General features: G+C 38.5%; 2 protein-coding genes across 4 annotated transcripts in view; one reads left to right on the top strand and one right to left on the bottom strand.

The window, feature by feature from the left end:
* Nucleotides 1-17,439, top strand: part of CCDC149 (coiled-coil domain containing 149) — a 52,131-nt gene extending 34,692 nt beyond the window's left edge. The window contains exons 10-13 of one of the 3 annotated variants that reach the window (XM_066317157.1): nucleotides 3,668-3,744; nucleotides 8,748-8,855; nucleotides 13,340-13,924; nucleotides 14,549-17,439. In XM_066317157.1, the coding sequence (XP_066173254.1) occupies nucleotides 3,668-3,744; nucleotides 8,748-8,855; nucleotides 13,340-13,923 (769 nt within the window). In that variant the 3' untranslated portion in view covers nucleotide 13,924; nucleotides 14,549-17,439. The remainder of the gene's footprint in view (nucleotides 1-3,667; nucleotides 3,745-8,747; nucleotides 8,856-13,339; nucleotides 13,925-14,548) is intronic. The other 2 variants (XM_066317158.1, XM_066317159.1) reach the window with 2 other exon arrangements.
* A 681-nt stretch (nucleotides 17,440-18,120) lies between these two features.
* SOD3 (superoxide dismutase 3) lies at nucleotides 18,121-19,659 on the bottom strand. Its single transcript, XM_066317160.1, has 2 exons — nucleotides 19,506-19,659; nucleotides 18,121-19,038 (listed from the first exon to the last, which is right to left on the bottom strand). The coding sequence occupies exon 2, from the start codon at nucleotides 19,020-19,022 to the stop codon at nucleotides 18,297-18,299; it is 726 nt and encodes a 241-aa protein (XP_066173257.1). The 5' UTR covers nucleotides 19,023-19,038; nucleotides 19,506-19,659; the 3' UTR covers nucleotides 18,121-18,296.
* Nucleotides 19,660-20,837: the final 1,178 nt, after the last annotated feature.

A 20,837-nucleotide genomic window follows, 5' to 3' on the forward strand; every position in this document is an offset into this window, starting at 1 on the left:
TTGCTCTCTGAATAACTGAAGCAATGACAAGACAATGATTTTTTTTTTTTTTTTTTTTTTTTTTTTTTTTTTAGTGTAGATTGGAATTTGGACTTCCTGTTGAAGTTTCCTTTCTGTTCTTATGCTGTTGTTAAAAAGATTCATGGCCACTTGTTCTTGGAAAAGACACACTAGTATTATTGCCGCTCTTCTAAAGATGTGGCATGATAGAAGGAACTGTGGGAGTATGTGCCTAGGAACAAGTAGACTAAATCTAGCCTTTTTTTTTTTTTTTAATCCCCAGTTTTCAGAAAAAAAGTTGTTGGGGAAAAAAACCAGATCATTTTTCCGAGGTGGTTGGTAGCTACTAATGTTAAGTTCAAGTAACGTCCTGTGTTTTTCTTCACAAGCCCATTAGCTTAATTTGAAAAGGCAGTTGTAAATTAATTCTCTACCCAGTAGCGTGTTGCAAGATTAAACAGTTACATAAATGCAAAACCAAATGGTCCTAACTCTGCTTAGCAAATGGATAAACATCCTTTTTTATTCTACCAGCAGTAAACCATTTATTAGATGTTCTTTTTAGTGCAATTTGTTCCTGAAATTGCCAGGACTTGTGCAAGCTGGATCAGCGTAAAAGCTGCTCTGCTGGTTAGATATATTGCACTAATTTAAACATTTCTAACTTGGGCAAAGTTCAGTCATGTCCAAAATTACAAAAAGGATTGTGTCAGTCTGTAACTTGAGCACATGTTTCCATGTGATGTGTAGAGGCAGATATGGGACTATGACAGACCTATTTACAGGCATTTAGGTGATGGAATCTGTATGAGGGTGTATGTCTTCTGTAGCAAGATCTAAATTAAAATGACGTGAAGGGAGCTCAGTTGCTGTAAATCACCACAGCTCCCTTCAGATCATGACTGTGCATGTTGGAAAGAATGAGAGAGCCAGAAAGAGGCTTCTGAAGTCAGGTGGGGAGCATTGCTGCTGTTGCACAAACAACAGATTTCTGTAAAACCTTATCCTGGAGAGAGGTTCATACTAACTCCCCTGTTGCATTAGGCACAGGACCAGAGAGCAATGGAAATAGCTGTGACATGATCCTTCCGTTTTAGTTGAAAGATCTGGTTCACTGTGTCTAGAGATAAAAAAGAGATTACTGCCTTGGGTGCTACCAACCCATGCAGCCCCTTTAAAAATACCCACCCAGGTAGGCCAACCCAGGCCACCATAGCTTAGTCTTCCCACAGAATATCTGGAGGTGGCAAATTATCTGGAGGTCTCAGGGGAAAGGAAGAGATGTGAAAGACCACATTGTGTTCAGAATAGCTGACACATTTATCTTTCAAAAATTTATTGCTGTAAGAACTTGCAGCTTTATTTAGGGTTTGTTTCTCCCATACCTGTCTTGGGATAATGGGATTTTTTAAGCAAGCTAGAATGATACTCATCACTGAATGTATTTTGCTCTCTTCCTGAATTGAAGGAGTGGGGTTAAATATTGTTCTCTGCTGTTGCCAAGCATTGTTCTGAGACATAAAATGATCCTTCTATATGAGAACCTGCAACAAAGGTTGAAAAAAAAACCTCAATGCCTCTTCTGAGGATTCAGTAGGTATTATCAGGATATATTCTCTCCTAAACCATTAGAAATATTGTAGTACAGCTGATAAATAAATTATGACATTTAAGAGAAGCAAGAGAAAAGTGACTTTGTTGTTGTTACCTGAATAACAGGAGCAGTAGCAATAACTTATTACAGAGGGTTGAGTTTCTTTCTGTGGTATGGCTAGCTGGCAGGGAGGGCAGCATCCTTCCCCTGTTTTCTGCCCTGTAACTAGTGGTGAACTGCTTATGAAAATAATAAGGATTAGAAGTGCTAAACTTGTGACTCCTTTGTGGTGACAATCATTAGCCAAATCAACATTGGTCAGTTCCCTGCCAGAATTAACATGATGTGGAAGAAGTCTTGTCTCTCTGTTTCCCTCTAAGTCGGGGGAATTCCACATTCTTCAGCTGACCCTTGGTGAGACTTTAGGCAGGGAGGTGGGAATGGGCTCCCAGTATGCAGGGGTGGAGTTTCCGGAAAGCTGCTCCTTGCCTTTTGCTGTCAGCTGTTGTGTTGTACCGCAGAGCCTAATTGCTGGATGTCAGGGTTATGAAAATAGTGTTATTAAGGCTGAGTTTCTCATACTACATGGAAGCATTCTGAAAGTGAAATCTAGACTTGAATAATTTTGCTTTTAATTGAAGAAGACAGTAGTAGATCCATCATAACCTTTTTAACCAACTGAAATACAGAGTTTCAGCGGGGTAACAAACATAACTGCTTTGTTTTTTCTCTTCTGCTTTTGAATGTGATGGACTGTTCTTTTTAGTTGACACACACCCCTGTACCTCTCAGTGCTTTCTTTGATGTTTATTATAAGCTTTCTCCTTCTGTTTTACATTCTGTCTCTCATCTTGATATTTTTGTAATCTTTAAAATACTTCTAGGCTTTTATTGTGTCATTGCAGAGCCGTCACAGTAGAGATTTTGAAAATGCTTAGTCCTTGTTAATCAATTTTTCTAGCCCCTTTGATATTTGCTGCGTGTGCTATTCTTCACGTCCTTCCCAGAATCTGCCATCTTGTCAGTAATGACATTCCCAGTGTGCTCAAATGTCTGCAGATAAAGCCCTTGCTGAGGAGCTCTCAGTGCAGTATTACACAGCTCTGCTATGCATGGAAAGATACTATTGCCTTGCTGGGGTGGGATATGCTGCTTCTCAGTATTCAGTTCAAATTTAACTGACTTATCCTTTGCTGTAATTTGATGAGTAAAACTTGCTGTCCATAATCTCTGCTGTCATGTTTAGAATTGTGGCCTTGTCTAGGTTTCTCAGTCTAGTGAGTATTGTTTGGGATTTATTTTAAGATTTTGACTCTAGCAGACTTGCTGTGCTTGTGAAACACTTGCAAAAATTCATTGGAGAAACGAGACTTCTTTGCAAGATGGAAATCTCTCATTTGATCTGGGGAGAGAAGACTAAAAGTTAAATCCTGCAGGAGAGCTAACTGCAAATAGTATTTGTGTATGAAGTCAGATACAAAAGAAGACATGACCCAAGAAATACAGTGAATGCTGAGTGGGTGATAAAGGCACTAAAGAGCTTGAAGCTTTTTAGTAAAGAAGAAGCAGTTCAATGCTAAAAAAAGGTGTAACAGAAAAAATATTCCTAGCCATTTTAAGCAATCTTGGTGACAGAGAAAACTCCCTGAATAAAGGACTAGCAAAAATTGTGTCTTGGAACTTCAAAGTGAATTTAGATGCTGTCTTGAGTTTTCCATATTTTGTCTTTGTAGCTTTTACCTTCTGGTTTTAGCTTTGTTTAAAGAAAATAAAGTGAAATTTGCAGGCAAGAAGACAGAAATGTTGTGAGTTGCTTTTCTTTTTTTTAACTGCAAAGATCGAATGTCCAGTACATCCTAGGCCGTTTCCTTTTTTAAAAGCATGGTATAGATTAGACAAATATATTTAATTTTTCTTTTAACTCTGGGAGAGGTTGTCCATTGCTTTTAGTGAAATAGCTGACTATATACAGGTTTACTGTGCTAGTTAAGTAGCAATTTAAAAAGTCAACTGTAGTCATATAAGTAATTGGGCTTTGGTTACCTTGGTATAACAACTATTCTTTTTCCACAGAATTCTAGGTAATCGAGTGGCAGAACTAGAAAAGAAATTAAGAACTTTGGAAATTGCTGGCTTGTGGAGTCTTCCAGGTTAGTAAAATTTCAAGTGAATAGCTTGCATTACTTCATTTTCAAGGGTATGTTTGCATTTAAGAGAAACTGGGCCGTAGTTTTTTTAAATGACACTTATTTTGTGGCTGTTCTATTCATTATATTTGCAAAATTAGAAATCTCTAATAAATGATAAGTGGAAAGCAAAAATCACTAGATTTTGTGAACTCTTAAGTCAAATATGTATTGACAATAACATGAAAAGTGCTAACAAAAAAGTTTAAATATTGAAGTAATCAAATTATCAAATTATTTCCATAGACAGCAGGCAAAAAAAAGGTGAACTATTTTATTTAATGATTGCATAAAATGATATACAGGTTATTGGTCATTGTGTCTGTCAACCAATTTTGTTTATTAATTTTATACTTCTTGTAACCATGGACTTTGTTATTTACTGGTTTTAAATGCTTTTTTCTGGAATCATAAACTCCTAGAAATTGGAAATGTAAATGGTCCTAAATTTTCTAGTCCATCTCTCCAGAACAGGCTTATTCCCTATACTGCCTTAAGTGTTGTATTTGGTTTTAAATTACTCAAGTAATGGGAGATTAATCTGCTTCTTAATAGACATCGTTGTTCGGAAATTGTGCAATATTTAATTTACATTTTCTTTTTGCTTCTTTTCTTCCCATTGCACGTAATTGTGTCTTCTGTAACCACTGTAAATTATGCTACTTTGTTGGTGGTGTTTGCATCATTAGGCTTTGTTGTTTACAGATTCCTATCAGTGCTAGTAAGAGTGAGAAAGTAGTTTGGGCTTCTGGGTTTTTGGCTCTGTTTTTTCTACCTAACCTGTGTGTCTAGAAGAAAACATTTGACAGAGCTGAGGAGCCCTTGTAACAAATCTGTGCTGTTCAGCTGTTTGAGCTGATGTGGTGTGTCTCCCCTTCAGCTTACCTGTTTGTGCTTTCTCAGTCCTGCTTGACTCTTTCCAGAACTAGAGGTCTAAATCTGTTCCCATGGATTTGTCCACAGTTAGTCACCTAACGTGTAGTTACTTAGTGCATTTGTGCCTCCCCACATTCTCCAAGAGATGAAGGTGAAATGTTTATCAAGACCTCGCTAATGCAGTTTAGTACATTCCTACAAATGTGTCTCTCAAACTCACCGGTTCAAGGTACTGTAGGGGATTGTTTGTTTTGGTTTGTTTTTCAAAACTAGTGTTCCATGAAGTTTTTACACTAATAAATGCAGCACTTCTCATGTTTGCAAAATGTATTTTAAAAAATGGAAGTGGGAACTTGTTGCACCGTATTGATCTATACAATAACAACTGTCTCTTTCCTTCCTTTCTTTTGCTGCCTGAAGGCCTGAGCTACAATGTCTCAGTGGGATTTGGGAGTAGGTTCTGCTTAATGTATTTTTTAGTAACTAATCCTAGCAGTACTTTAAATATTGTCATTGCTTGTAAATAAATGGAAACGTTATCTGAACATTTTTATTTCCAGCAGATTAAGATGTTCAGTCAAATGAGTTAGATGACCACAGGAGAAATAGAGGCTGATCTACATGAAAATACATTTGCGTTAAGGAAAATAGTAAGAGAGGATGATCTTAAATATATTAAAGAAATTTTACACTGGATTGTGAGTTCTGTTGAGCCCTGAGGTTTTGTTGATTTTTTGCTTGCCTTTTAAATCAGGAATGCACTTTTGTTTTCAAGTGCAGTCAAATTCTGAAGTGGTCAAAAAGAGCATTACAACACCTGATGGGTCACCAGTTTGCAGAGCGTGTAAAGCTTCCGCTCCATAAAACAACGTGTAACAATTAGAGTGGGAATACCACAGTGGATTCTGCAGCTTAATATTGGCTTGAGTGAGGAGCAGAACATGGAGAGTATCTCATCTAGTCAGTCCTAAATCCAGAGTGAAAAATATTATTTGGTCATGAGGGGAGTTTTTGTCATTGGAAAAAAAAAATGCAGATAAAACCTGATGTTCATTCTAGCACTGAAAGAAATGCACATTAAAAATTGCAGGATTTTTAATCTGAAGTTAATATTCCTATTTAGTCATCATTGTTTATATAACATTTATAACATACATAGACTGTCACCATGATAATAATATCTTCCAAATGCTGTTAATATGCTTGATCCTATTAAAAAAAGATCTTGAATGCTTCTGGTTTTTTGTTAGGTGACAAAATATTTGTCATCTGCTTTTTGAGAAAGCTATGAATGAACTAGGGGGAAGCTAATCAACAGGAAGTGCATATTTAATTTTTGAGAAGGTAAAATTTCATTCCCTGTGGAAGTTCTGCCTATTAGAATTTATATTGTCCTGCTTAGAAAATGGGCTTCAGTTAAATGAATCTCTTGTGAGTTTTGTTTTCATTGCTGAAAAGGAAGTAAGTTTGGGCATAGTTTTGGCTGTGATTTTCTTTTTATAATCCTACTTCCCTTGAGAAGGAAGCAGAGAATGTGATGTTTGCAGAAGCATTTAATTCTTTGCTTTGTCTTGGCTACATTGTGGTTGAAATATGCACACAAATAAGTTAAATGTGTTCAATAACAGTACATCATAAACACCATCTTATTCTTTTCTCAATCTGATGTCACTAGACATTCAGATCAGTAATTCTGTATTTTTTTTAAATCTATCATTTTCTGTAAATTTCAGATTTCCAGATAAAAAGAAATCTAAGAAAAAGGTAACCATGACTCAGCCTTTTTCTGTGTGGGATGATAAGGGAGTTTTGGTGCTGCCTCTTGCCCTGCAGTAATCAGCACGGAGCACAGGCAGGGTAGAATTAAAGGGTTCTGCAGCTGCTGTGGCTGCAGCCAGGTACAGTGGCATAGGGTGCAGCAGAGATTATAAGAAAATACCCAACCCTTGAGAAGAAAATGAAAAATTTACTGTTACTGAAAACTTATATGTATTTTGAGATCTGTATACTTTTCACTATAGTCCTTGAAAAATTCATTACAGGGACATGAAGCTATAGAAGTTATGAAATTGAGCTTACACAGCAGCTAGTTGAAATTCTTTGTGTGTAATCCAACTTCAGATCATGATTCACAGAATTCACTGTGCAGCAGTACCCCTATGTGCCTCCTTCATGAATGGATGTGAATTTCTTTTAATAAATAAATATTCATCAGACTCTTTGGGCCACATCTATTGTTAAGATGTGTGGATACTGAGCTTAGCTTTATTTTCTATAACCAGGCTGGTTTTCAGAGAAAAATGTGAAAGTAAGTGTGTTTACTGTGTAAATGCTGGCTGGAAGTCAAGAACTATCTTTTGTGAAGCTTGTCTTGTAATCTTCAGGGACTTCAGCTCAGGCTTTACTTTTTTTTATTAAATAAATTAAAAAGCCTCTGCTTTCTACTCTCATATTAAAACCTCTACACGTTTTTTATTTATTCCTCATCTTTTTACTTCCTCCGTTGGATTCTTTTGTATCTTTTTGGATATGTGTCTGCTTCTGACTGTGTGTGAATATCTGTTGGGTATTTTCATACCACAAGTTCCCTGTATGATTTGGTTCTTCCAACAACAAAATTCCTTCACTGTTACAGGAAAGTAAATTCATGTAGGAGCTTTTGCATTTTGAAATACTGATTGGATTTGTTTTGCCTCTTTTTTATGTTTTTAATTAATTTTGTCTTACAGTGGAAGGGTTGTCCTCTTTAACTGTTAGTTAATGCTGTTTTGTATTACTGAGTCTGGCAAAGGCAGAATTCTGATACATTCTTGACTGGGGCATTAAATTTCAACCAGATCCATGCTTCAAAAGCATTAATTGCATTCATATTGCTACAGCCTATTGCCCAACATGGCAAGGATAAAAAGATCATTGCCTTCTTGATCAAGGTATTTGCAACCAGTGTGCTTAAAATGAATTAGGGATTGGAGCGGTCCAGTTAGACTCCATGTGAACGGCTTGACTTTCATTATTCCTTAGTATGCACCAGAACTTTCTCAGAGCTGGATTTTTTCCAGGTGTCTCCTGACCTGGTGTTCTCTTGAAAGTCTTTGTCTTGGATGGGTGATTAGATTTAGGATGTTGCCTTAAGGTGAAAGGTACAAACAGATTTAGAGGGGCGAAGTGGTTGTTACATAAATGTCGGTTCTCATGGAGATAAATAGAGCAGTATCTTGCTGCCTCCCCAGCCATTACTTATCAGTTGGCACTTGTTCTGGAGGCCACACAAACACCACGCTTAGCTGATCTTGCACATTTCCTGCCATTTCCCCTTTAGGTTTAAGGTAGTGTCAGTCACTAAAAGCATGAGCATCCTGAATAGTGGAGGACTTCCTAAAGGATCTGCAGGTGTTGCTTTCTGCATTGCTAAAATATGTAAAGACTACGCATCTACAGCAGAGTCCTCAGATGAAAGATTTCTTGCACTATTTTGTCTGCAAAAGAGCTGGAAAATTACCTTTTTCCATTTGGTTTAAAATGAAAATGCTCAGAAATGTTTTGGGAATTTTCAGATTAAAATCCCTCCTGTTCCTCAGTAATGTGTACTTGTTTGCTCCCTCAGTTCTTAATTATGTGATGTTTTTAGATATTTTAAAAGGACAATATGTGAATCTGAAGCATAAAGCTACATAATGATGATCCTGCTTGTATCACATGAGACAATAATAGTGAGTAAAGAGTCAGTGCTGAACACTTGCTGGTAATAGCATGCAAGTGATCCATTACTTTGGTATGATCTGATTATTACTATTTTTAATTGAATTCTAATTGCTAATTCAATTTGCTGCATACAGCACCTGGTCTTTCAAAATCTGGCTTTTACTGAGTACTGCAGATAAAAATATACAGCTTTTCTGCCTTTGCCTTGCATATTGTGGCTCCAGTACAGAGTATTTTTTTCCATGCTGTGAAAGGATCATTTCAGATGCTTTTCCTATTCTGTACTCTTCAATAACACTGTTAAAAAATTCTAGGGTATATTTGAATATCACTGATGCACAGTGGTAGTAATTGGTGAAGCAGCAGTTGTAACACTGTGATTGTTCCAGGTGGGAAGGATACGATAACATTCAGTGACCCAACCCTGCCTGTGATACAGCGGTCCAGGTCACCGTTGTTGGCGTTCGCTGATAAGCCACAGAGAACTGAAGTACAAGGTGAGCACCTGGAAGGTAAGAACACGATGAGAGCTGAGCACTCATTTCTTTCCAAATAAAATGTAATAAATTTTCGTGCTGGGATATCAGAGAGCCAAGTTTCAGCGATCACAGAGATTGAATACATCATCCACAAGTAAAACAGATAGATAGTCCCAGTACAAATAGCAAAGAAATGACTGAAAAGTTACTACTGAATGGATTGCATAAGGCTAGGGATCAGGTCTTACACCTCAAAGAATTTTCCTGCCAGATAATGTGACACTGTGGGAAGTTATTCATGCCATCCATGCTACAGTTAACGGATTCCTGCACTTTTCCCCTCAGTTAAAATGCACAGTAGGAAGCAGTCTGTGGAACTGGTTTAGTACTTTCCTGCATTATAGGTGCTGTCTAGATGAATGGCTTCCTGATTGCACATGGTAAATTGAAATACCCAACTCATTTTCCTAGAGAAATTGACTGCTTTTTTTCATAGTTTTACATGTGTTTTGTTAAAAATCCTTCTCCAATAGCAAGCTTTAACACCTCTTCAAAATCAAGCTTAACTTTATTTGACAGTTGCTGATAACCTTGATTTGTTTTTCCTTAGTTTTTCGTAATGGATGGGAGATGGATTATTATATTTGCTTATTGGCATTTGGATAAAGTCTTTAATGGGCATAACATTATGATGTGCCCAGATCTTTCTCAGCTAACTATGAAGCATCATAAACAATTTATTTGTTAGTCCTGTAACTAAAAAGATTGTGGCTTAATTTTGACTTTATAGTCCATGTCATTATCTGATAAAATGTGACAGCAAGGCTGATCTTTTTTTGTAATCTTGATCAGCTGATATTTTTGCTAAAATAAGAAGTGAAACTGTAATGAATAGTTCTCTGGTGAGTAATAATAACTAATAAATATTCATTCTTGTATCTACTTAATTGTTAATTTTTAATTAAATCTGCAGTTACTGAAAGTATTTACTTGGTGGCATTATGTTCTTTTCTTTCCTTATTTGTTGTAGGTGAGGGTGGTATTACAGTTGTGATTACAGGCTGATCAGACAGGCAGTCTGATCTGCCTGTCACATCTCATCAGACCCACTTGCTGTTGCTTTGTAACACTGCCAAACCTTAGCTCTGGGCTGAAGCTTTCCATGCTGTGTTTTCTACATCAGCTGATTTTTTTTTTTAAGACAGCCAAATAAATCTTTTGTGTTAAATACTGATGACCACGTGAGGTTTTTGGTGGGCTTTTTTTGTCTTTTGTATGTCTGAATTTGGTTTGGTTTTTGCTTTTTGGTTTTTTGGGTTTTTTTCGAATATGCAAGCATTTATTGTATCTACAAGTACAGGAATTTGAAATCCAGGAAAAAGGTTTCCAGCCGAAGGAAGCAGTCTGGAGTTTCCACCCCATTCTGCATGAGTCACTTACAAATCTCATCTGCTGAAAACAAACAAATTATTCTGTTGAGCTCACCTTGTGCCACCAGTGCTGGTAGAACTCTGTTTGCACCGTTCCTTTGAGATAAAGTAAACTTAGAGAAGAAAAAAAACCTGGAGCAGAGAGGGAAGAAAGCCAGGATCAGGACCCTCAAGTGGAGGGAAGACTAGAGGAGATGGGGTTTGTCAGAGCTGATGGAAGTCTCAGTGAGGAGAGACCTGCATGTAGCTGAGTAGAGGTCAGAGCATGGGATTGAGGAATCAGAATACTGACAGTGAAAGCAAGATATGATTTAAAATATTGAAAGGTGGATGAGAAATGGGCACAGTGAATGTAGGGACTGGATAAGCAAAGGGATATGGAGCAGGAGCAGAAAGATAGATGGGAAGAGAAGAGCAGAAGAAAACAGCCTTGGATAGGAAAGGACAGACAAGGATTAGAGCTGTGGCAGTCATAGGAAGAATCAGCTCCCAGTAGGTCATGTCCTTTTCTCCTTTCTGCCCCGTGACCATAATGAGAACCAAGGTTAATCACAGAAATTCTGTCATTAAACTGGAGCAGGTTAAGAAATTACTGTTCTGCCTACACAAACAGTTTGGGTTTTCCCTTGCCTGTGTCCCAATATATCTGATAACCTGCAGTGAGAACTGAGACAAAAGTTACCTCTGTGATGATTAAACTGTGCCAGCTTTTTGGTGACATAGATGAGCACATATCTAAGACCAGCTGTGCAGGGGCACCGTGGTTTCTAGCAGTAAGTGATGCAACAATTTCAGTAAGTTCTGCTGCTCCTGATACTTTTTCTGAAGGATGTTTGGGGCTGCCATTTTCCCTTCAAAGCCTGAAAAGGAAGCATTGTGTTTTCAGCTGTGGGGCATATCCCTGTGCTTGGAGCCACACAACTCCACTGCAGTCAGCATCTGTATGGGAATGATACACAGGTACCTTTTGTAGCACTCTGCACAGAGAATGACTGCTGTTGAGGTTTAGAAACTTGGTGCATATTGCAGTTTTTCATCTATACCAGGCATGTCCAAAATTTGGGGGACCTTGGAAACTGGGAAGAAAGAACACAGGAGTGTGTTAATCCACCATCATTCACCAAACAAGTATGCTCTTGGTTAAAGTATTACTGAAATAAAAACAAAACTACTCTTATTTTCCTATTCATTGAATGATCAGTTGATAACCGGAATAGCAATGAAATTCTTACTTATCAGTTTATATTAGCCTTCATGTCACATTGGTCGGTTGTGGTCTTTTAAAGAGTAGCATGGATATTTGGTGTCTGTTTGACCCAAGAAATCTTCTTAGTGTTTGAACAAACATTTATTCTTCATCACAACTTTTTCTAATGCATCAAGCATGGCTCTAGCTAGCTAGATCTGTAGATAATCAGGGGGCTTTTTCAGGCTTTTTTTATCCAATCTATCTGCTTACCCTGGTCTCATCAATGCCTCCTTTAATCTGCACTTGTTATCATTGTTTCAGTTAAGCTGGATGGTGGATGCCTGTAGGATCTGTGTGGTTCCTGTGTGTACATGCACAGAGTACAATCATATGAATTAAAGCCTGTCTTGTGCACAAAGTCTCACTTTATCCAAGGCACAGGATGGATTGTACTTGAGCATCACAGTTGCTAATGAACAGCTACTCAGAGTTTTTTCACATCATTGTTGAATGTCTTGTCACTGCTTTACAGCCTGGGTGCTATTTCAGGCATTCCCTGAAGAAAACAGTGCTGTTCTTCTATGAACCTTTCTCTGGTCATGTAGTGCTTTGAGACAATTTATCTTCAGGAGATTGCAGCAAGATGATAGGTTGGTGTTATTCTACTGTAAAGGGAGGAAACTGAGGCATGCAAAGAGGAAGGTAGAGTCCCTGCTAATTTCAAGTGCTAGTTTGAGGTACATACATTTTGGCTCATTTGGAGCACTTGGATGTACAGCACAAGCAGAGCAGTACTGCACATCAAGCTCCTAGTTTTCCAGCTGACTTCTCAGATAATGAGGCTTAGATCCAGTGGGTGATCACCTTTTGAAAGTTAATTTATCCCTGCCTTTTTCACAGACTTGAATTCCAGCTCTTCAGAGTTGCTTTCCTAGCTCTGCTGATGGCAGTAAGAGTGTCTGTTCCCTTCGTGCCAACCGTGGTCTCATTCACTCAGTAGCTCCCAAATTCTAAATGAGGCAGGTATGATAAAGACAGTAGGCTGCTCCTCTGCAGCCAGGCAGTCCCATCCTTCTGTGAGGCAGGATATCTGTGAGAGAAATGGAGTAAATTCTTATATACTAAAAGATAATGCATCTGCACAGCAAGAGTAATTTTAAGCTCTCAAGGCAAACTTATTTCTGGCATTTCCTAATTTTTCTTACTTTGCAAACTTCTTTCAGTGAGGCTTCCTGTCCTTTAATGGACACATTAAAGGACACTTTCACAAGGGTGTTTGATTGCATATTAATTTTTTTCTCTATTTTGACACCTTTTTCAGTGTTTGCCTTTTGGTATAATGTTATATTTAAATTTCTTGTACTGCTGCTTTGTTTTATGCTGTTACCCTAATAAAAATAATCTTTTATGTTTGGAGAAATGTTGCAGGACTAATAACAAAACTCCATTATTGGATGAAAGCCTGTGAAAAGCTCTAAATAAATGGAGCTTGTGTTAACCTCTGAAACTGGTAGTGATGGGGGGATTAATAGTAAGTTGTGCCAAAAATTTCCATAGCTAAGTGCCTTGCTTGGAGTTGATATTCCTCTGGAAAAGTTTTCCTGACCTTGCTGTTCTACAGTGTGGTACTGTCTGACTCTTAAAATGGTTGGTATTCGGGAAAGACAGGATCCAAAACAGGGCCAGATCCAGCAAGAAACTTAGTGTTGGTTGTTTATTATCTAAGAAACAGGCCTGGGTGGGAAAGGGAAGCACTCTTAAAAATTCCTTACTGAGATAAACATCTCTGTGGTCCAGCACTGGTAGTAATATTCTTCAGATTGGATATATAACAAATGCCTCCAAACTGACTCGAGTATCTTGCTGTTCAATTTCTCTTTCAGCAGAACAGAAGGGAGAATGTGATGAAACTTACGCTGTTGCAAGTGAGTCCTTGGCTCCAGAGGAAACAAACTTAAATAACAGAATCCAAAATAAACATTTTTACCCTTCGTTACCCCAGCTACCTTCTGAGGAAGAAGACATAAACAAGCTTGGAAGTCAGATAATTAAACTGACAGTTGCAGAACTGGAAGGGAAAAGAGGAGGCGCTCCTGTGGGGGAGCAGAACGTGGGAGTTGAAGCAGAGCTTAATGATTCATCAGAGGCAGAGCTCCCACTTTCCAGCCCTGATCCATCTGACCCCACAGATCCTTCAAACTCTGAGAATGAACGAACAGGTGAAACTGAGGCCCTGAAAGACAATGACAAAACCTTAGAAAGAGAATGTGAAATTCCAAATGAAAGAGGGGATCAAAATAGCAGCACCACGGATGTGGCGCATACTGAGGACGCTGGAAGGCATGGAGGGCTCAGTGTTAAAACTGCAGACACAAATAACAGCTTTGAGGAGCTCTCTGAATCTGAAAACAAGAAACCATCTGATGCTGCTGAAAACCGTGAATATTTGGATAACAGTTTGGCTTGAGGTATGAAATCCAGGCCCTCAAGCATCTCACTGTAATCCTTGTGCAGTGTCTATGCTGTGGCAGATATGATCAGTAAAATATTGTGCTGTAGGGTTGATTATTTTATATTGAACTGTTAGTAATTCTTCTAAAAAGACGTTTTTCTGTTAGTTCTGGCTGTACAGTACCAAAACTGTAAATTACCTAAGGGAAAGAATTAATGATGAAGTTTAGTTGTGTTGGTTTTTTGTAATCATTTGAAGTTTCTATATAGATTGATGTAATTTACATTAGTGTAGTAAAGAGGCTAATGATAATGATTTATCTTGTTATCACTAGGCTCCTGAAACATGTATGGTCCTAGTGCTGGACTGTATTTTAATGCTGAGAAATATCTCTCAAGGATGAAAAATTTGGAGTGATAACTTGAGAAGCATCTTAAGGCTGCGAGCTTTTGCTTCTTTCGCAGACTGCGTTCTGTTTCTCTTCACATAAAGTGACTGTCAGTACATCCTTAGAGTAAGATCACTATTCCCTTACAGGAAGTTTCTGAAAACTATCCCTGCATGTATATAGTTCTCTCATTACAAAACTTTATACTTTGTATTTTGTCTACTGTACAAATTTTTTCCTTTCCTCTCCCAGCTCATCTCATGAAAATGAAGCAAGTTATTTCACCAGATACTGAGAGCCCGGTTTAATGAAGCTCTGAAGGAAACATCATTGGAGAAGCCAGAAGTCTTACTGTGAGAAACAACAATGCTGTTCTAAAGCGAAGAAAACAGCAAGAGGAGAACTAGTGATGTCCTGATGTCCTGTCCAGCTACTTGGCTGTCAAGTTTCTGGAATTGCATTCCTCTACTTACAGGAGCTGGAAGGGGCCCTTGGGCTTAGTTAATGGGTGATAGGTTTCAGCCTACTCTATCTGTGCTCTCCTTTCTAAAGGAATTTTTTGTCTTTTTTATTTCCTTATTCCTTAGAATTAAGGATCTCTTCCTTTCCTTCTCATTTCACCAGTCTGTGTTGTGATAGAAGGATTATTTGCATTGTTGCCACTTTTTTAAATTTCTTCTCTTGAAGAGGTTTAGTCATAGAAAAACATTTCTATAATAACTGGGGGAAAGGGAGCTGCTGTGTCATTCCCTAGCTGGGTCCTGATGCTGGAGCTGTGCCACTCTGCTTCTAGGAGGGCAGCAATGAGGGAATACTTAAGGTTGAAGTTAGCAGCTGTTGAGGAAGGGGAGGCAGGTCTTTCCTCTCCTGTTTGTAGCATAAGGAATAGTGTTGCAGCTGTGGAGCTTCTATGGGCCAGCAGCCGTCAAGGCAATTTTTCTTCTGGCTTGAGACCTAATTGTCTGTAAATGTTCATTTCTCACTCCTAGAACTTGAAACCAATCAGAGAAAATAAAAGCAAATTTAATAATATACTACTAATAAAAAGGAGAATCCCTCCCAGATTGAGTACTTCTTTTGACAAATAACTGCCAGCTGCAAGTTTTTACAGCCCACTTGTCAGCTACTGAATAAAGAGAGTTTATATTAGCAGTACTGACAAACTCTTCTGTATGTGTAAGATGAGCTAGCAGGTGCTGCCATAATCAAGGTGTCAGAGCCCATGAACAGTTTGTATTCAGCAGAAGAAAGGCTGTATGTAAATTATTCCATATAAATATAAGGAGTGATGGTTGGAAAGTGAAAAATGTGGCTTGTCTCTGTTCTTATGTGTTTTCCCTAGCAGGTGCATTTGTGTAACCCTTTCAGTGTCTGTCTGTAGGATATAAAGCCATACTTACACTGCTCCTCAAATATGTGTACTTTGTCTTTAAGGGTAATTGGACAGTGTAACATTCCACTGATGTTAAGCAGCAGTCCTTAGGAACAGAAGTTATATAAATAGTTAAGGGTATTAGGGACATGAAGCAGTAAAAAGTTTTTGTTATCTTGCTCACCATTAAAATTCCTCATCACCTGTAAAAAAAACAAGAGTTTAAGTGTTTGAAAGATTGTTAAGCTGTTCCCAGTAATTGTAACTGACTGCATTACTGACTCATTTTTGTGACAGTCAGAAGAAAAATAGCTGTAGAAATTAAAATCTCCAGGAGAATGTGGAGGATTTTTTTTCCTCTAATGCCTGAATGTCACATGAAGTAGCATTTTGTTTGAGATGTATTTCTTCCATCTTTCACAGACTGATCCTGCACAGAGCTAAATATCAATGCAGTCAGAACTGAGGCAAGCAAGTAAGAAGGTCAAGATTTCATGTGTTGAGCTCAGAAATGTTGAGGGTCTTTTCCCATTTCCCTGTCCTGTTTCTTCCCTGATGCAGGGATGTGAGAATGAGCATTTTGCTCACAGTCTCTTACCAGTCCCAGTTAATGCTATTAGTTAATCATGAGCTTGCTGTAAGGTTGAAGCAGTGCTGGATGAACAGCTTTTGAGTGCCTCATTTGCTGAATCTTTTCAGTATGTTTTCTGTGAGAGCATACTGATGTACAGCCCAACAATTAGGGCATCTTAGTAACTGTCCTCATACCATTCTCCCTCTTACATGCTATTTTTAAATCTTTCCAATCACTAGATTCCAGTAAGATACATAGGTCTCTTAAAACCTCATTTCCAGTGATACCACTGCTGCAATATTGGCCCTCTCCTTTCTCTTCTAGCAAATGTGTATTCTAGCTACATTTTTAGCTTTCCCCCAGGAACACAAGACTTCAAAGCAAGGAGGCTTGTAAAAGTAAGACATTGCTGCACTAGGTGATAAGTAATTAAATATTCTTGTCAGTATCTTCCTTGGATATTGCTTTAACTGATACTGTTGTGCTAATACAGCAATGATTTTTTTTCCCCAGTAAATTTAACTAGTGGTTTTTTGTGGACTCAACTCTACCTTAGATTTGGAGGGATGGTTTTGGTTTTTTGTGTTGTTTTTTAAGATCTGTGTTCCCTTTTTCTACTACTTGAGAAGTGCAGAAATCACAAGCAGACATGTAAGCCTTTTTGGTGTTGGGCTTTGGGGAAGCAAACTGGTAAGGGTATTTTGTGGCAGTAGTATGGAGAAGCTGCATTTCAAAAACTGATTTCAAGGAGGTTGTTGTATCTAAAGACGAAGTCATGCATTATCTGTGAGAAGGATTTCATTTGAAAGTATGATGATGTGGTTATTGTAAAAATAATGTTCACTGAATTTGTAAAATAAGTGTGTGAAAATGACAGATTAAGAAGCATCTTTTAGAATGCTGCTTCTTTTCTAAGTGAGACTATTTTTAAGCATATGGGAATTTGTATAATAAAGACAGTGGAATTTCTTTAATCCCTATGAGCTCAGGAATGTATTTCAAAATCTTAACTGAGATTAAGCTGAAAATCTGCTACATTTCTAAAAGATAGCGTTTTGTTTACAAGCTTCTGTTTTGTAGTTTGCTTTCTAAATTATGCAGTTTAATTTATTTGCAAACCAGTCTTTTGTTGCTGCCTGGATTAACAGCACAACGTGGTTAAACTCTATTAATAAATTTTGTCATCTTTAATGAAAACATTTCCTGATATACTTATTCTACCTGCTTGTTTCCTTTTCTCTTCTTAGTATTAGATGAATGATAGCCATGGGGTGGTGTTTTAATATTGTGTTAAATTTAAAAAGTAAAGCCTTATTGAGAGTTGTAAATCTGAAAATTATCTTACTTAAATCTTTTCACTGTCACTTCTCCCAGCCCAAACTGACTTTGTTCCTACAGTCTGTATGAAGGGAACACACTCAGTATTTATTTGCTTTGAAAATATTTCTCTCTGATCTGCTAACTTTATCATCATTGTTTGAGCAGCATTGTAACTTTTGTATATAACTTTGTTACTAACAGGCACAGACTAGAGACTTATACAAGTAGAATAACATAATGGATCTGAAGTTCAACACAAAAAATTCTGTACTTTCCCTTATTTTTAGGGGAAGTCCACTACCAACACAACACCCAACACTGTTAACAGCATAGAGACGTTTCTGCTTTTCAAATTGGCACCTAACTACAGAATAGTGTCTAATGAGAGGCACATTCTTACTTTTTTTCCTTTAGCATCTGATGATCCCTTAAAAAGACCCTTGCAGTGCACAGATTCTTTAGCCCATACACCCTATCCATCTGCACTCTTGCTTACATGCATTCAACTCCCAAACTGCATAAAAGGAATCTTTTTCCTTCAAGGAAACACTCACAAAGTTGAGTTGATGCTGATTTTATTGATGGGCTTACATAAAGGAAGCTCTACAAAAGTGATACGCATTTCACAGAGGAGCAAGCAAATGGGAATCCTTTAGCCATATATTTTAGTGGGCAACAGCACAGCCTGAGTTACTTTGTTCTGCCAAGGCTGTAGTTGGCATTTTGGACTTCACCTAAGCCTGGCTGTACGTTCTTTTGTTGAGCCCTCTCTTCTTCTTGTCCATAACCTCAGGCAGTTTCTCTTCCCACAAGTTCTTGTTGCTTATCCCAATCACACAGCAAGCCAGACGTTTCCCAGCATTTCCATTTTCCAAACTGGCCTTATTATTGCCCTTGCCCATGTCATCTTCCTGCTCATGGATCACAACAGATCTGCCCATGATGGAATGTGGACCAAAGACTGTGGCAAAGAGGTTTGCTTTGTATTTTCTGATTTTGCCTTCTTTAGGAAGAAAGTTGCCAAAATCTCCTGGGTGACGAGGGTGATTGACTCTGAAAGGGTTATAGTGCCCCCCTGTAGAATCACAGCCATTGCTGAGGTCTCCAAGCTCGTGGATGTGTATAGCTCTGCTAGACTGATTGTTATCCAATGGAAACCCATCCAAGTAAAAAATGGCCTCCAGTCTTCCATATGAATAATGCTGCCTGAATAAGATCTGTCCAGTCACTTGTGGCTTGTCAGCATCTATTTTGGAGCTGGGCTTCATTTCACAAGTGGTGTAAATCATCCCATCAGTCTCGTTACCACCTGTTACTGGGTAGAGCAAATTCTGCCAGAGGTCGTTCACTTGTTTCTGTATTTCATGCAATGATTCCTGCCGTGGGTCAGTTTCCTTGTCTGTCATGACTTCAGAGGCAGACAGGGCGAGCCCAGTGACCAGAGAAATAATCAGAAACATCTCGGCAATTTTGAGCCTGCAAAAGAGGAAGGTATGAAGAATTCAGGGCGTTTTGCAGCAGTATGGCTGGAGAGAGAGACACACACAGCCGGTGGGGAGCTGAGTGAAACAGCTGGAACGTGGTCCCAGGGGACTGCAGCTTGCTAAACCTGTCTAATGTGATGAACTGAAACTCACTCAGAATGCATATGTGCATTTAAACGCATACAACTGGCACCCATGACTAAAAGAAATCCTAGTGATTATATATTTTAAATTAGGTCTTGATCTCAAAAACTACCTCTCTTTCTCTGCAGGAAGCAAGCAAGCCAAAATGTTTTTAAATCTATTTCTGAGTTTCTATTTTTGTATTGTAGAAAAGTAGGCTTTTCTACTTCAACAAATTCCAACAAGACCGTTTGCCAGGAGTTTTTTCTTGGTCCATCTACTTAACCACTAGTTAGGCATTACAAACAAAAAGTAAAAATCCAACAAGTTGATTACCTTGCAGAACCCCTCAGTAGTAGCTCTTCGCCTCTGCTCCCCTAAAGCAAGATGTGATCGGACAGAAGGCCAGAGGTGCGTGAGGGTGATGCTTACAGAAACTGCGTGTTCGTGTAGAAATTAGGTAACTGTGGCTCAGGGCAGGCGGGAGAACTGTGGGAGGGGAGGGAGGCGGGGACGGAGGGAAGAAGGAAGGGAGGGGAGAAAGTTCTAGGCATTTTTGTTTTGGGCAGGGTGAATATTTTGTCCTTTCCCGGTGAGTTTGTTAGTCTGGCTCTCAGCCCTCACAGGCATGCCCAAAAAATTAAAAGAAAAAAAAAAGGCACAAAACTTTGACATTAATCTGCCTTTTGGTGAGTTCATGCACTCCTCTAAAACAAGTGAACTTCAGCAGGCAGGGAGGGAAGAGGAAGGGGCTTTATTAAGGCACAATTGGGCACTTGTGTGCTGGTTATCTGGGGCTAGTTTGCATTTCTATTTCTTCATTAATCAAAATGGAAACTGGTGCTTGAGCAAAATAACCTATGAGGATGTATACAAAAGTATTTGTGGATTTAGAAACAGTTAAAACTAATTGTTGAGGTACATGTCAGTGATGCCTCTCTGAAGTTTCAGGGTTAGTTAACATCTGCTCTGCCTGCCAAGATATCTGCTCCACTGCAGCCCTGCTGCTTTTTTTGTTTTGTTTTAACTAGCAGCGATTTGTTTCCTAAGAGAGAAGTAAGCACTACTGAGGCAGTGCAACATTGCAACATCAGACTGAGGTACACAGAAATTCCTCAGAAGCTGGCTGAAGCATAGAGAATTCACATGTGTTTCATCATCCCGTGAACTAAGAAATGGTCTCCTCTCAGGGGCATTGCCCTGCCCACAGCACTTCCCACTGATGCAGCTGAAATGTGGATTTGTCTGTCACAAGATCAATTTAACAGGGTGACATTTCTGTGGAGAGAAAAGAGTAACTCTTATTACTCTGGAACAATTCTCAATGCAAGAAAATTGCAAAGAAAATCCCTTTTCCCAGTTCATGTCTTCTGCCAGCTGGGTAAGGAATGGGACTGTCAGCTTCTGCAATGGTAAAATTGTGTGTGTTAATCTTACCAGTATCATATACTACATCAGATCCAAGGTGCTCTGTTATGTGAGAGAGACATTTTTTTTTTTTTTTTTAATGTATGAGAGAGAGTAGAGCTAAAGGAATATCAACTACTCGGATCATTAGCCAGGGAAATACGGAATTAACTAACTTCATTTTTGAATATCGGGATATTGAATGTGTTACTTTAGCTCCAGGCTTCAGTTCCTAATCTGTGAAAAAGACAACTGGATTTC

This window comes from Sylvia atricapilla, chromosome 4 (genome assembly GCF_009819655.1).
Source record: "Sylvia atricapilla isolate bSylAtr1 chromosome 4, bSylAtr1.pri, whole genome shotgun sequence".
Lineage (NCBI taxonomy): Eukaryota > Metazoa > Chordata > Aves > Passeriformes > Sylviidae > Sylvia > Sylvia atricapilla.